This window comes from Furipterus horrens, unplaced genomic scaffold, assembly GCF_987537825.1.
Source record: "Furipterus horrens unplaced genomic scaffold, mFurHor1.1.pri manual_scaffold_17, whole genome shotgun sequence".
NCBI lineage: Eukaryota > Metazoa > Chordata > Mammalia > Chiroptera > Furipteridae > Furipterus > Furipterus horrens.
Genome location: NW_028327187.1, coordinates 6384929 through 6399203, shown reverse-complemented (window position 1 = coordinate 6399203; position 14275 = coordinate 6384929). Strand labels below are relative to the sequence as shown.

The following is a 14275-nucleotide window of genomic DNA, read 5'->3' as shown; positions in this document are numbered from 1 at the left end:
AAACTGTATTACAAGCAACATTTTAAATCGTCATTTTTTTAAGCCATTGCAACTATTTAAAACATCTAAAACAAATATAAAAATGAGCTTTTTAGTATCTTAATTGATGTGATTTCTGTCTTTAAATATTTGTTAAAGCTTGATGTTATACTCAAAGTACATATTATGTAGCTAAAATGTCAAGTGAGAAGAGTGTATGCAAAGTGGTCCAAGTTTTATTTCAAACTCTCTTATTTCCAATTCATCTTTCTATATATTGTTCTTTTAAGTCGTAATTTCACCTATGGTAAAACGGTTTAAAAGGTTGCCTAAAATTTCTTATCTATGTCTTTGAGCAAGTAATTAGACCATGTTCAAAGTTCCCAGGTCTAATAAATCAAGTTTAAAGAATTCTGGACTTGTAGAAATACCAACTGATAACAGTTGGCCAGAGTGTACTGTCTTCAAATATTTATCTCATAAATTTCACCTTTTTCATTTCTTCTAAAAGTAAACACACATCTCCCCTCACCCCCACCAATGAAATAAATCTCATTCTATGGCTGGCATAATATCCAAATATATGGAATTTGTTCGTTCTAAATCATCATGTGAAGGTCGGGGGGTGGGGTGGGGTGGGGCTGGTGAATCCACCAAAGCTCACAAATTTTATTACCCCCATCCTAGTGCTCTCGGATATTTACCACTAGTTCTTTCAAGAGAGAAATGGAAATCTCTTAAGCAGCCAAACATCTCAAAATAGTTTTAGCTATGTTAAATTGGTTCTAATCCAGTGATACCTAGAGCAAATTAATCCCCCACCCAGCTTTCTTTTCTCTGGAATTCCTTAGCTGTTCCTGCCACCTATTACATCGTCACTCTAAGAATGTTTTTGCCGTGTTGCATTGACTCCTGTAGTCTATATTTTTCTTTAAGAAACTCAAGCAACCAACCTGTACATGAATAATTTTACAGGTGATTTTTACAGGCCTGGATTAAGAAAAGAAACAATGTAAGAATTTTCCAGTAAAACTTCACAAAAGGGTATTAGATAAATTCATTTTAAATTATTAGATATATTCATCAGGAAATTGCCTCAGAGACAGACCTCCTTTTTTTTTTTTTTTTTAAATTGACCTTGGAGATATAATTTGAGCAAACAGGGAAGTTGGGGGAAAATAACATGGCTGAGAGAAAAGAAGGAGTATCAAAGCCAGTGAATCATATCATTAAAAGGAATTCATTCACAATACTGCCAGTCCTGGGAATTGTTAAAGCACATTCCTCACGTGAACTTAAAGTCAGCAATGGTTCTGCCATCTTGATGCTGTTTATAAAATAGGGTGTGAACTTAATGACCACAAGGTCACCCTAAACCCCCTAAAATGCTAGGACTTGATTTTGTTAGTCCACATCCCACTGCCAGCAATAGGATGGAGCACTAGCACTGGCACCGAGCAGCGGAGAGATGTGCCTCCTATTAGTGCCAGGAGAGAGAAAATTCATGTGTAGAAGATAATCCACGACCCTGAAATTTTACTGGTGATTATTTCAGCACATATAACTGAAACGAAAAAATGGCAGAAAGACTAAAGAAGAAAAAGGAATTCTCTTCTTAGGCTGTACTTAAGGCTGTTTATACAATGCTAAGATAACTGCAAAACTCCTCCAAGTTTTCGAGCAGTAGTACTTAAGAATATTGCACACAATTCTGTGTCAAAGGTAACCCTCGGTTTCTAACTTTCAATCACAGGTATGATATAGCAGGAGTCCAGTTTCAGACTTCAGTCAAAAGAACATTAAAACCATTTCAATCGCTTTAATCAAGAAATGGATTAAGTACAAAAGTATTTTATAACTTGAGGAATCAACTCTAAGAACTCAGCTGTGTTTTTAGATGTAAAGAATGAATATATAAATCTGTATTCTTTCCTAAATTCATTAATTTTATGACAATTTCATGGTCGCTAAAAGCAGGCATAAAAATTTAGAGAGGAAATCTGTGGAGTTGTTACTATTATGGAACAATTTGTTTTCACTGAAAACAATTTGAAATATCTTCCGTGCTCAGTGTGTGTAAGAAGATTCTAGGCAACATCACTGAGAAGTATCAGGAAGAATTGGTATGCCCTATTTAAAAAAATTTAAAACTAATATGGAAGATTGGCATTTAAGGGGACCAAACTATTTATACAGTTGAGTTCTGTTAAGTTATTGATTCCTAAAAAAATAAAAGATCTTTCTATGATTTTAGCAATCCTTTTATTCTTTTAGTGCAAAATCACATTGATTTCCCTTGGGAAGGTCCTGGATTTTTGCTCCTCATCGGGGGCGGCGCACGCTGTAGCGGTGGAGGCTGCATACCGCCGGCCACTGACTGATACATTCCTCTCATATCAATCTGCTGGTAGTTAGAAGGGTTCATGATTAAACTGGGAGGCTTTGGCATCATGAGGTGACCTAGTGTTGCTTGTTGATAAGTCATTTGTTGCTGCTGCTGCTGATTGTACTGCTGCTGGAGCCTTCGGTTCATAAGTATTCGCTGAACGCAGCTGATTAACTAGAGAGAGAAAAGGGAGCTGTTACAAGTGCATGACCTGCCTCAAAAGGAGCAAGTATCAAGTTTTGAGTTAAAAATCAATTTGTTGGGGGGGGGAACCATACCAAAAGGAAAACACATTATTGTTATCACCATTACTAATTTGATGGCATTCACAGGCCCATTACTGTAGAAACCAGTTAGTAACACCATTTAGGACTAAACTCTCCTAATGACTTGACTATTGTATTGCAAGGAGCATTTAGGGTAGTTGCCATAGTAACCTGCCCTGCACTGTGATTAGTCTCAAGTATTAGTTACAGCACTTTTTGTCAAGTCTCCTTTCTTTGTCATTCTTTTGAATATTTCACATTACGACAAATATTTTTAGTGACAAACACCAGAGGGAAAAATCACTCACAGTGGGAATAACTCCTACCTGGAATATCTGAAAGTTCCTAAGATAATTTTAAAACCACCCAATTCTACAGTGCTTTCTAGGTAAAATTCATGCCATAGAAATGTATTCCCGGATGTCAAGACTAAAAATTTCCCAGTGCAAGGCAGATGACTGGCAACTGACTCCTGGGAAAGATGATCAAGGACCCTGGAAGATGCTGGCTTTTTTTTTAAACAAAGCAATATTTTCCTTTGTTGTGATAAAATAATGCTATTTAGTAGGAACCTGAGTCATGACATCTAGAGTTCCCACTCTTTACCCTTAAATTAAATATATTAAAGAGTATACTTATTTTCCCAGAGAAGGAAAACTCTGATTCCAAAAAACCTCCGCTGCCTTGCGGCATACCTCTTCAGGGGAAAGGCTAGGGGAGTAAACCCCGACAGAAAATCCGGAGCCGGAGTCCCTAAGGCGGTTTGACGTTGTAGTCAACACCGGCAACTCCTGCGGCGCACCTGAAGCCAAGCTGTATTGACTCCGTCTTTCCCTTGGATCCTTCAGCTGCGAAGAGAGGGGGGGTCTGCTGCATGGGCAACAGCAGACCCTCCATATCACCCTGCCCAGGCTCTGTAGCTTCAGCTTCACTGGAGAGGACACTCCAGCGACATCGCAAGATGTCGATTCAACACGGGAGGAGACAGATACCGTGTCACTCCCGAGTCGGACTGCACAGCCATTCTCGGCGGTGCAGATGGACTCTTAAGAAGCTACACCATCGTCTCTCGAGACGGACGGCTGCCGACGACGACTTATTTTCCATAATTAAACAATTAAATATGTAAATTATGTAAATATAGTAAAAAGAGAGTCTAGCAGAAATTCCTTTTTAGATGTCCAGGATACATAAAAAATAAAATTATATGGGAGACAGCCTATATAAACTTCAAGGGGCCCCATTTGGAGAGATACCACTCCTCTGCAACAGAAGATATTACCTTTTCTTGACAGGACTAGGTTTTTGGACAAAATTTCTTTGAGAAATAACCGATGACCATTCATCCGTCCATATGAGGGATGGTTATTGACAGAGATTGACAGAGATGTCACACAACCCCATAGTCTAAACTCAGGAAAATTAAACGTAACCGAGAGATAGTCAACATCCTTACCATCTGTTGTTTGGTCAGGACATCATTGTAGATGGCTTCTCTTCGTTTGACATCAAGCTCCTGGCTGGCTTGTCTACTCAGTGCCAATGCCTGGACTTGGGTCTCTGAGAGATTCATGTTTTCCTTCCACTAAAAGAAAAAGTTTCTGTTTACTCCTACTGCAGGAGAACTGAGGAGAAATAATTAAACTACTTGAAGATATTTGGGCTTTTTAAAGTTTTTTGTTTTTTTTTTGTCCCTTTTCCTTTATTCCTTTGAAAAGAAAACAATGGTGTATAAGGGTACTGTTTCCCACTGTTGTACAAGGGATGGCTATCTTTGGAATAAAACTCTTTGCCTTTGGGTGATAAACAATGCAATAGACAGATGCTGCATCACAGAATTGTATACTTGAAGCCTATATAATTTTATCAACCAATGTCACCGCAATAAGTTTAATTTAAAAAAAAAAAGCAATGAAAAGATGTCCTCGGGTGAGGATAAAAAAGAAATTTTAAACAAATGGCGGGGGGAAGGACACAAATTGCAAGCTGGAGTAAGACGATTGGCAATTCACTTACTACAGCGGAAATTATATCTTCAAGAGGCTGAATCCTCACTGCTGCCACACTGTTCGTTGCTTCCACAACCTTTTCTCTTCCTTGGTTTATGAGGTCCTAGAAATAAGTTATGCAGGGCATACAAAAGACAGTAGTTTTAAAGGATAGGGATTCTTTCCCTTGCTACTTTATAGAGATAATTGAAAAGAGTAGCGAACTTCAGCATCAATAAAGTGGAATAAAGCTCACCAGGAAAGGTCTTGTTAGGAAGATGAAAGTTTGGGTTTTATTGACCCCAAAATTTAATAATTTAAATGACTCCATGAAAAGGAGACCACAGATTCAATTAAGTTATTAAATTATTGGGACAATAAAACCTAATTGTTATCATTTACTTCATAATTAATCCTAGTTTTAAATCAGCTATTTCATAATATCGGGTATTAACATATCCTTAGTGCTGCATCGACACAGCATTAGAATGCAAATCAGTGTATGCATTTATTCTACTTTCAAACATTAAGCAAGTAATTTATTCAAAATATTTTCAAACTGGACGAAGTGTTATTTCCCTACCCTGCCAGCTGCCCTATATTGTTCCTTCAATAAAATAATTCAAACTACATTAATTGAAGGCCTGATTGCCTTGTTCTGGTTCATAAAGGTCAACAAATAAAAGAACAATTTCTTGGTCTACTCATAGGTAATCTTTTGGAGAATGTGCTTGCTGTTCCTGCATGGGGAACCCTCAACAACAGGGCCCTTGAAATTTCCTTTAATTCAAGTTCAACTACTGCCGTGGCTCACAACTTACCTCCAGCTGTTGATTACTCATTGCTGACAGGGCCCCCAAATTGAAAGGGATGTAAGGAGTCTGAGAGCTGAAAGTGACAGGAGGCATATTGGTCCCAGTTGGGATGTTGAAACGCATGGTGAGTCCCTGAAAACAAAAAATTATGCACTTTCCACATCGTGATTTAAAACTTGAAATTCTACATCACCCACTGGTTTAGAAAAGAACCCATATTCTCAGATCTAGGAAATTATTAACACTCTTCCACACACAAACAAAACACTCTTTTCACCTGAAACCAAGATCTTGTTACACCGAAAGCTTTAACCCCTAAAGGTACACTCTGTTCCGACAATTCCCACAGAACGAGGCGACTCATAATTCTGATGAGACTCCCACCATCACATTAACATTAGAGACATTTCGTACAATGAGTTAGGAGTTTAAAAAGGATTCATGTATTAGGATAAGGTTTCGCATGCTCAGGCACATTTTTGTTCAAGGGAGCTGATGTTTGAAATAGACGTGAAACTATTTTAAATAAAGTTGCCACTGGAGATTGACATTAATGTCCAGCGATAAAAGGAGTTCTGCGTTCTGATGCACAGTCAAAATTTAGATTTCATAGCACACATGCTAAAACAACACTTTCTCTTTCCTACCTCCGAACCCTAAGCTCCTGTATGTCTGTTACTACAGTGAGGGTGTTGAAGGGAGTTAAGTGATGCTAAATATATGCCTTCCCACTAATCTCTCAATTCAGCAAGTGCTAAGCAGAAGTGGGGTCGCTACTCTTTTAAGTGGAGAATATTTTCTTCTCTCCTCTCTTCCCACTCCACCAGCAAAGGTAGCCAAAGCCTATAAACAGATTCTCGTATCGGAGGACTCCGTTCCTGAAAATTCACCTGTTCTAAATATGACCCTTTTCTTCCACACTGCTCTTTCAAATGACTGAAAAGGAACAAAAACCAAACAGCATTGCAAATGAACTACCTTCTTCTCTGCTTCATACTCGGCCCAAGCTGCTTTTCTCTCTTCTTCAGTCAACTCTTCTTCTTCTTTGTGGTCCAAAAGAGAATCATGTTCATGATACCCTACGATGTGTTCTTTATGTATTTGAAGAAGTTCTGCAAGTATGGTGTCCTGTTTAGAAGGGTTGAAACAACGTAGAATTATTTCCTCCCTCCGGATCATATATGGTCTTCTGTTAAGACTAGAAACTGGTTGTTATACATATTTCTGATATATGTGATCAATTACCTAGAAAACAGTCACTAAACATGCAACACCAGCCTCTTATGTAAGAATTTCACATTTATATAGCATGTTTTAGGAATTAATTTTTTTTAAATCACTACTTTTCAGCTTTTGAGGGTTTTTTTTCTCCAGCTTTTTTCTAATTTGTTTCATACGTATTTTTGCTTTGTTCTAAGTTAGTAATAAATGCTAACATAAATCTTAAATCAGAAATTAGATTGGATGCTTATGCTAAAAATCATGGCCACTCCTGTTTATATATACTTAACAAGTTTATTTTTATAATCACTTTAGCTACCAACCATTATACCAAAACCAAATCTAAATTAAAGTTACAAGACAGTTTAATTGAAACATATCATCCTTATATTTCAATTGTAGGAAAGTCAAATATAAATTAGACTGTAAGGACCCATAGGTCAAATTCAAACTGATATTGTTTATCAATTTATTGCCATAATGTCTTTTTTCAAAGTCATGGTGTCTTAAGTCAGTCTTTTAAAGTTAAAAAATTAAAAGCTTAAAAATTGGGATCATTTATATATTCAGTTAAGAACACTAAACTCCTGCTGTGTGTAATTATGAGAGAGAGACACACATACAAAGAGAGATTGGGGAAAGGGATTAAAGTGAATGACAGATATGTTACTTGCTAATAAAAATTAAAATATTCACAAGTTTTTTAATTAAGAAATCACAGACGAAAACCTGAATATATAAAAGGCAAATTAATTCACATCAGAAAATGATTTTCCACAGCTGCTAACAGCAAGCTCCCTTAGAATGCACTTTCTAAATTAAGTGTGAACTTAGTGAAGGAACATAAATAATTACTGGTCAAAGGAAGGTATAGGGAAGAATATAGCACATTAAATTTAAATTTCATCTGTATCTAGGAATTCTTAATTGCCCCTTAGGTTTTAGCACAGACAAAGGCCAAACTTGTAAAGAACTTTTGTTTATATCTTTAACCATACCTAGAGTACAGGGTCCAACACATGGTAGGAACTCAACTGTCTGTTAAATAACTCAAGATGAAAAATTTAAATCATGTACAAGAGCAAATGCTGACACTAATTCCAAATATTCTGATATTTGATATCGTGTAAACGACTTTTTATTTTAGCTACCCCAATAAACACCTGCAATAATCACTTCATAATTTCATGAAAGAAAACGACTGATTTTCTTAATCGAGATTTTATAGTTCATTTTGACAAGCATGTGTTATTTCTTTTGTTGAAAACAGAAAACATTACAAGACCGTACAAATGAGAGGGTTGAAGAAAACCTACTGGTGGAACACATAGATGCTCACAGGTTTAGTTCTTTTGAAATGCTAACTAACCGTTTCTCTCCTATCCCAGTGTAGAAAGCTGCCATCTAAGTTGACGTCTCGGACTTATGCCATACAGAGCAGGTTTATGATCACTAGACAGATCTCCAAAGTTCAGTTACTGACCAGGCAGGCATGGAGACAGGCCAGTCTGAATTAAATTCTATTCAAAAATAATGCTTCTTTACATGTGTCTCCTCCCATGTGCACTCCCCAAACATAACTCAAAAAAGAGGTATATAATAAAACCAGAAAACACGGACTTATATTTTTAGCAAGTGATCATGCCAAATACAATTAGAAAATTCAGCTGTCCTTCAAAATACCAAATAAATTACAAGGTAGAAATGTTCTATGGAGAGCCCTTAATTTTACTTCTGTTTGGCAATGTGATGTTCTTACACAGTTAAAAATCACTTCATTTCTCTAAGAAAGCAACCTAAGGAAAGACCAAGAGAACTGTATGCTAGGAACGGAATTTATTTTCAGCTGTGTTACTGATTCTCTCTGTAACACTGGATAATGATTAGTCTAGCTATGACTGTAAGTTAAGTATGAAATACTCTGTTCACATGTGTAACAGAATGACTGCAAATAGCAGAAATAACTCATATACACCCTTTAAAAAGTGTTTGAGAGCCCTGACCGGGTGGCTCAGTTGGTTGGAGCATCGTCCTATACACCAACAGGTCGCGGGTTCGATTCCCGGTCAGGGCGTATACCTAGGTTGTGGGTTGATCCCTGGTCAGGGCACATACAGGAGGCAACCAATCAATGTTTCTTTCTCTCTTCCCCTTCCTCTTTCTCTAAAAATCAATAAATATATCCTCAGGTGAAGATTAAAAAGAAAAGAAAAAGTAAAAAAAAAAAATGTCTGAGGTATTAGGGAGCTTTTGCAAGTCAGTCATTAGCATCCTATACTTTTAAAGTCCAAACTTATCATCTTGGAAATGGTAGAAACTGCTGTCCAGAGAGGCAAGGTAAGTGTTCTAATCACACAGCTACGGAGCAGCTGAGACTGGAAGCTAACTTTCCTGGCTCCTACTCAGTGCTCATTCTATCACATGATATAGAAAGAATGACCATTTTCTGGAGGATGGCTCTTCCATTTCCCGTATCTATTCCCTTAGATAGAAAAGATACTCCCTTGGAGGATTCTGGGTGAGGGAGAAACCAAGGTAAGGTCTTTTTATTTTCCACTTTTAACACTTTTGTACTTTTTGAATTCTTAAAAAAAAAAAAGCATATGTTTATTTTTAATTAAAGAAAACTAAAAAAAACTGAAATAAACACAATCCTGACACAGCCAGTTCACGCTTTTCCTAAATCTGATGTGAACTATCTCACCACCTTCATCTTTAGGACTGTTCTGTCTTAGGAAATCCCACTTCTAAAACCTTTGCATGTTTTCTCCCCACCAATTCCAAATTTAAGATCTATCTTGTCTAGTCAAACGTGATTACCTAATTAAAGGTCAGATTATAGTCAAGGTTCAGCTTCTGCCCATGTAATATCTTTCATTTTGACCCACAGTCAACTGAAATGCCAGTAAGTCAGAAGAAAAGTGCATGTGACTTCATTATGATCACTAACAATTTCTGGACCCTTCTCTTAAACATTAACTCCCTTCTGACATGAAATCAAAAGACAATTCATATTGCTTCTACTGGCTATGATACTCACTTCTTTTCAAAGAAAATTTAAAAAAAACTTTAATGAGAACAATGCTACTATTCTTATAAGACCTGGAGATAACTACTGGTAACTGTTGTATATTCCTGCACGCATTTCTACTTACACACACACACTTTTACATGCAAATGGGATTGCACTTTACAATTTTGAAACCTTTTCTATCTTAATATCTTTCTCCTGACATCTTTTTACCTCAAATACAACCTATATTATTTCTAATAGCTGCAAGGTATTATATAGATACACTTTATTATCTATTTAATTTTTCTCTTAAGAGTTTGAGACATTTAAGCCACTTTTATAAATTATCAAATCTGCAAAGAAAACAGGCAACGGATAAATTTTAATATATTTCAAGCACTTGTTCATACAAATAATTGTGCTGATAATACTCAAGGACTTAAACAAGTATGTTTACCACAATCTTCATTTTAACAAAGAAAAGACATTACATGTAAGTTAACAGACTCTTACAGGATCACAACTCATTTATACAGTTCAGAAGCAGGAGAGCAGAAAGTTTTCTTTCCTCTAGAGTACTGCTCGAAGCACAATAAGAAAAAGAAGATACGGGATTTCGGAAAAAAACCCTTCCCACATCTTCTCCCTTTTAAATTAATTGCAGCATAGTGTCAATACAAGAAACAGATGATGTGATTAAGAGGGCAAAATCGTATTTGTAACAGGATCCTCGGAATACTTCTTTGGGAAAAACAGCTTTGCAAAGTCTAGAGTAGAGCAAGTTACAAAAGATAATAAAGAAAAATTTCATCCCAATATACAACACAATCGGTAGAGATTTTTTTTTGTTTTTTTTTCCCCTTGAAGCATGCATTTATATTAGTTGCTATAGTAACACTATTATTGAAAACAATACTGGAACAGAATCTATAATCACTAGGCCAACAGTCATCAAAATGAGGTTTAAATTACATCCAAATGTGTACCTTTACTTTTCTTTGTCTAAACTTTATTTTTCTCTTAAATAAGTGAGAAGGCTTACAAGCTGGGAAAAACATGGACTATATTCTAGCTAACAACGTAAATTAGTTTAAGCTTTAAAAATGACTAGTTCAATTAATAAAACAAAGTTAATGATAAATTAAAAGTTGAAGTTAATTTATTGAGAAGTTTAAAGTATTTGGCAGGCTGACAAAAATTCCCATCTAATTAATTCTGAAATTCAACCTTGAAAATAAATTTTTTAAAAAACAATCAAGGCTTTGCCTGGGGGTGGGGGTGGGGGTTTGCCATGTTTCAAAATATTTTGCTTGCCATCACTCTGAATTTGAGTTTTATAATATCTGGAAATAAAATGTCACTAGAATACTTAAGTGCCATAAGACCCACTCAAAAAGCTATGAAAAATTCCTTTTATTACCTAAATAAGTCTAGATTTTTAGTAAAAAAAAAAAAAAAACAACTTAGTATTACTGGTGAAAAAAAGTCTCTCCTTTCAAATTTGAAGCCCGTTTCTTCCCAAAGTGCACTGGAAAAAATCACAACATATTTGATAAGTAACTGGGGAGCTATTGACTGAAGTTCACACACCACTTCACATCAGATTTTCAGGTCAAGAGCGCATAACCTTTGCCAAAGAGCATTTATAAATATATCCAGATTCCCAAACTGTAGCTATGAATAAGATAGTGACAACTATAGAACTTGTCACTTCCGAGGAAAGAAAAGGCAGAAATGACTTTGGTGACGGGTAAAAGTCAGAGTCTCCTTTGATAAGAATGTTCTGTATTCAATTTAACATTTAAAGAAGTAGATACTATATTTAGCATTTAACCTTTAAAAATTAATTATCCATTATTACAACACATGCCACATACCAATCATTGTGAAGCAGAGTGTTGGCCTAGATTTTAAATGACCGTACCTTTCTAGAGGTTACAGCTTTTCAAGTAGAGCCTGAATTGGAATTCAATTCTCAGGCCATACAATTTGGAGCCCATGTTATCTCTACATTTCATAAACACTGTTACATCCTCTAATTCAACTATAAGTGTGCCATAAAAAGGAAATAGAAAATATAGAAAATAGAAATGAAAGCAGCTATTTAGCAGTCCAAATTACATCTTAAAGAAAGAGAACATTAAAAGACAAAAGATAAAGTGGTAAAAAAAATAACAAATAACATTTAATGATTTGTACATTAACCAAATTTCTCCCACAATTTATATTCCTTTAAGGGCCAAACTATTAAATGTGATATAAAAAGTTTGGTCATGGAAACCTCAGTAAATGAAGAGACAGAAGTGATACATTTTCCTACTTAATTCCCCTAAAAGTATCACAGCTTCAATTTTCCACTGCTCCTACTCCTAGAAGTGTTACACGACACATTTGCATTAGCCACCCTAACCAACTGAATAACACACTGTAGGATATTAATAGACAGATACTGTGGCACCCAAGTACCTACACCAATTCAGGTTCATACATGTCATGTCCTTCTGAACTCTCCTGAATAAAAATGGAAAAAGGTGAAAGCCCATATATCCTTGCTTCCCAGGTGTCTCTCTACAACAATGTCACGAAAACGTTGCTTAAAATATAAACACTGATCTAATTTTATTGAAGTCAACTAATTTTGTAAAAAGAAGACCTGTGTCAGCCCTCTGAATTTCAGAGGAAAGTTTAATGGCAGGATTTAGTTTAAATGAAAAAAAAAAAAAAGAAGATATACGTAGATATATTTACAACCATGAAAACGGAGAGGCTTTATGCATAGTGGTTAAGATCACAGGCTCTAGAGTACTGCTATCCAATAGAGCTCTGGGTAATGATGGAAATGTTCTGTGTCTGCACAGTCCAATGTAGCTACTAGGCACATGGGGTTACTGAGCACTTGAAAATGTGACTAGTGTGACTGAAGGACTAGAGTTTTAATTAATTTAAATGTAAACAGCCACATGTATGTAGCAACTGGCTCTCATATTAGAAAGTGCAGATAGAGTGTGACATACTGGGTTTAAATCTTAGTTCTAACACTTACTAGCCTGAGTCCTCAAGCAGTTCTCTCTCTGAATCTTGGTCTCCTAGTCTGTAAAATGGGCATAATAAGGCATTTCCCATGTGAATTTTAAAATAGATATTCCATGTGTTTACATGCCGTTATGCAATTTAGCTTTAGAAAAATCTAGAGAGGTGACTTGGATTCAGATCCCAGCTTTAGAAAACTGTGATACATTAAAATAGAGCTAACTAAGGGTAAAAAGGGTATTGACCAGTCTTTTAGACTTTGGCCTATCTAGGAATTCTGCCACATAGACTAGGGTTGTCTGGGTCCCTTATCGCAAAAGAAAAAAAGAAAAAAAAATAAAGAAAAAGAAAAAGGTACGGTTATTTCAAAGTTTTGTACTGTGAAAATCATCAAATGAGAAAAATAAAACAGGAGCTCACATACTTATCACCTAGATTTATTACCTGTTACTACTTTGCCACATCTGCCTTCTTTACTTTATGAAATATTAAGTTATAATAAGAGTATATTTCATTTGTATATACTTCGGTATAATTTCCGAAATACAGAGGCATTACATATGACCACAATACCATAAAATTAATAACTTCTTAATTCTTTAATGCCATCTAATACCACAGCTGTATCCACATCATACCCGCTGTCTGCAGAATGCCTTTGAGAGGCACTTTATTCAAATCAGGACCCACCCGGGGCACACACACGGCATCGATGGTTGTGTCTCTTTGTTACGGTTCTTTTCATTTAGTGCAACCGCCTCCCCTCCCTTCATTCTACATTTGTGCACTTCCTGATGGTGCGTTTGAACTTCTATCATATATACTGCGTAATCCAAAAGCTTAATTGGACTTACGGCAAATATTTCTGGTAAGAATTTTTAAAATATATATATAAGCTAGTAAGAGTAAGAAGAGTGCTGTGGGATTTGACTCGTATGTGGAATCTAGTGGGCAAAAATAAACTAACAAGCAAAACAGAAACAGACTCATAGAGAGGGAACAGACTGACAACTGGCAGAGGGGAGGCTGTTGCGGGGCTGGGTGACAAAGGTGAGGGGGTTAAGGAAAAAAACCTCATAGACACAGACAACAACATGGTGATGACCAGAGGGAAAGGGGGGTGGGGACAGGCAGAAGGGGGTAAAGGCGTAATAAATGGTGACGGAAGGGGACCTGACTTGGGTCGTGAACACACGATACAACACACAGAGGATGTATTAGAGACTCGTATACCTGAAACCTATATCATTTTATTAACCAATGTCACCCCAATAAATTCAAAAAGAATTAAAATCAAGAAAGTTAAGTTCTAATTAGTAAAATAGGAGCGAAAGGAAATATATATTTGTTGACATTTTCACCATTCGGTTACATTGGATCAGTCAGAAGTTTTGTTTTGTTTTTTTTCCACTGTGTGGTTGCCTCTCACTCGTGCCCCTAACTGGGGACCTGACGTGCAACCTAGTCATGTGCCCTGACTGGGAATCGAACCAGCGACACTTGGCTCGCAGGCCGATGCTCAATCCACTGAGCCATGCAGCCAGGGCTTTTTATTTTTTTTTTTTTAATGTATCAGC

The 14275-nt window shown here is 36.3% G+C and overlaps 1 protein-coding gene across 5 annotated transcripts in view; it reads right to left on the bottom strand.

Moving 5' to 3' along the window:
• Positions 1-903: 903 nt before the first annotated feature.
• ATRX (ATRX chromatin remodeler) overlaps positions 904-14275 on the bottom strand; it is a 166213-nt gene continuing 152841 nt past the window's right edge. For all 5 annotated transcript variants that reach the window (XM_090265392.1, XM_090265393.1, XM_090265394.1 and 2 more), the window contains 5 exons: positions 6413-6562; positions 5441-5566; positions 4648-4743; positions 4088-4216; positions 904-2539 (listed from right to left, as the gene is read on the bottom strand). In XM_090265392.1, coding sequence (XP_090121518.1) covers positions 2261-2539; positions 4088-4216; positions 4648-4743; positions 5441-5566; positions 6413-6562 — 780 coding nt within the window. In that variant the 3' untranslated portion in view covers positions 904-2260. The remainder of the gene's footprint in view (positions 2540-4087; positions 4217-4647; positions 4744-5440; positions 5567-6412; positions 6563-14275) is intronic.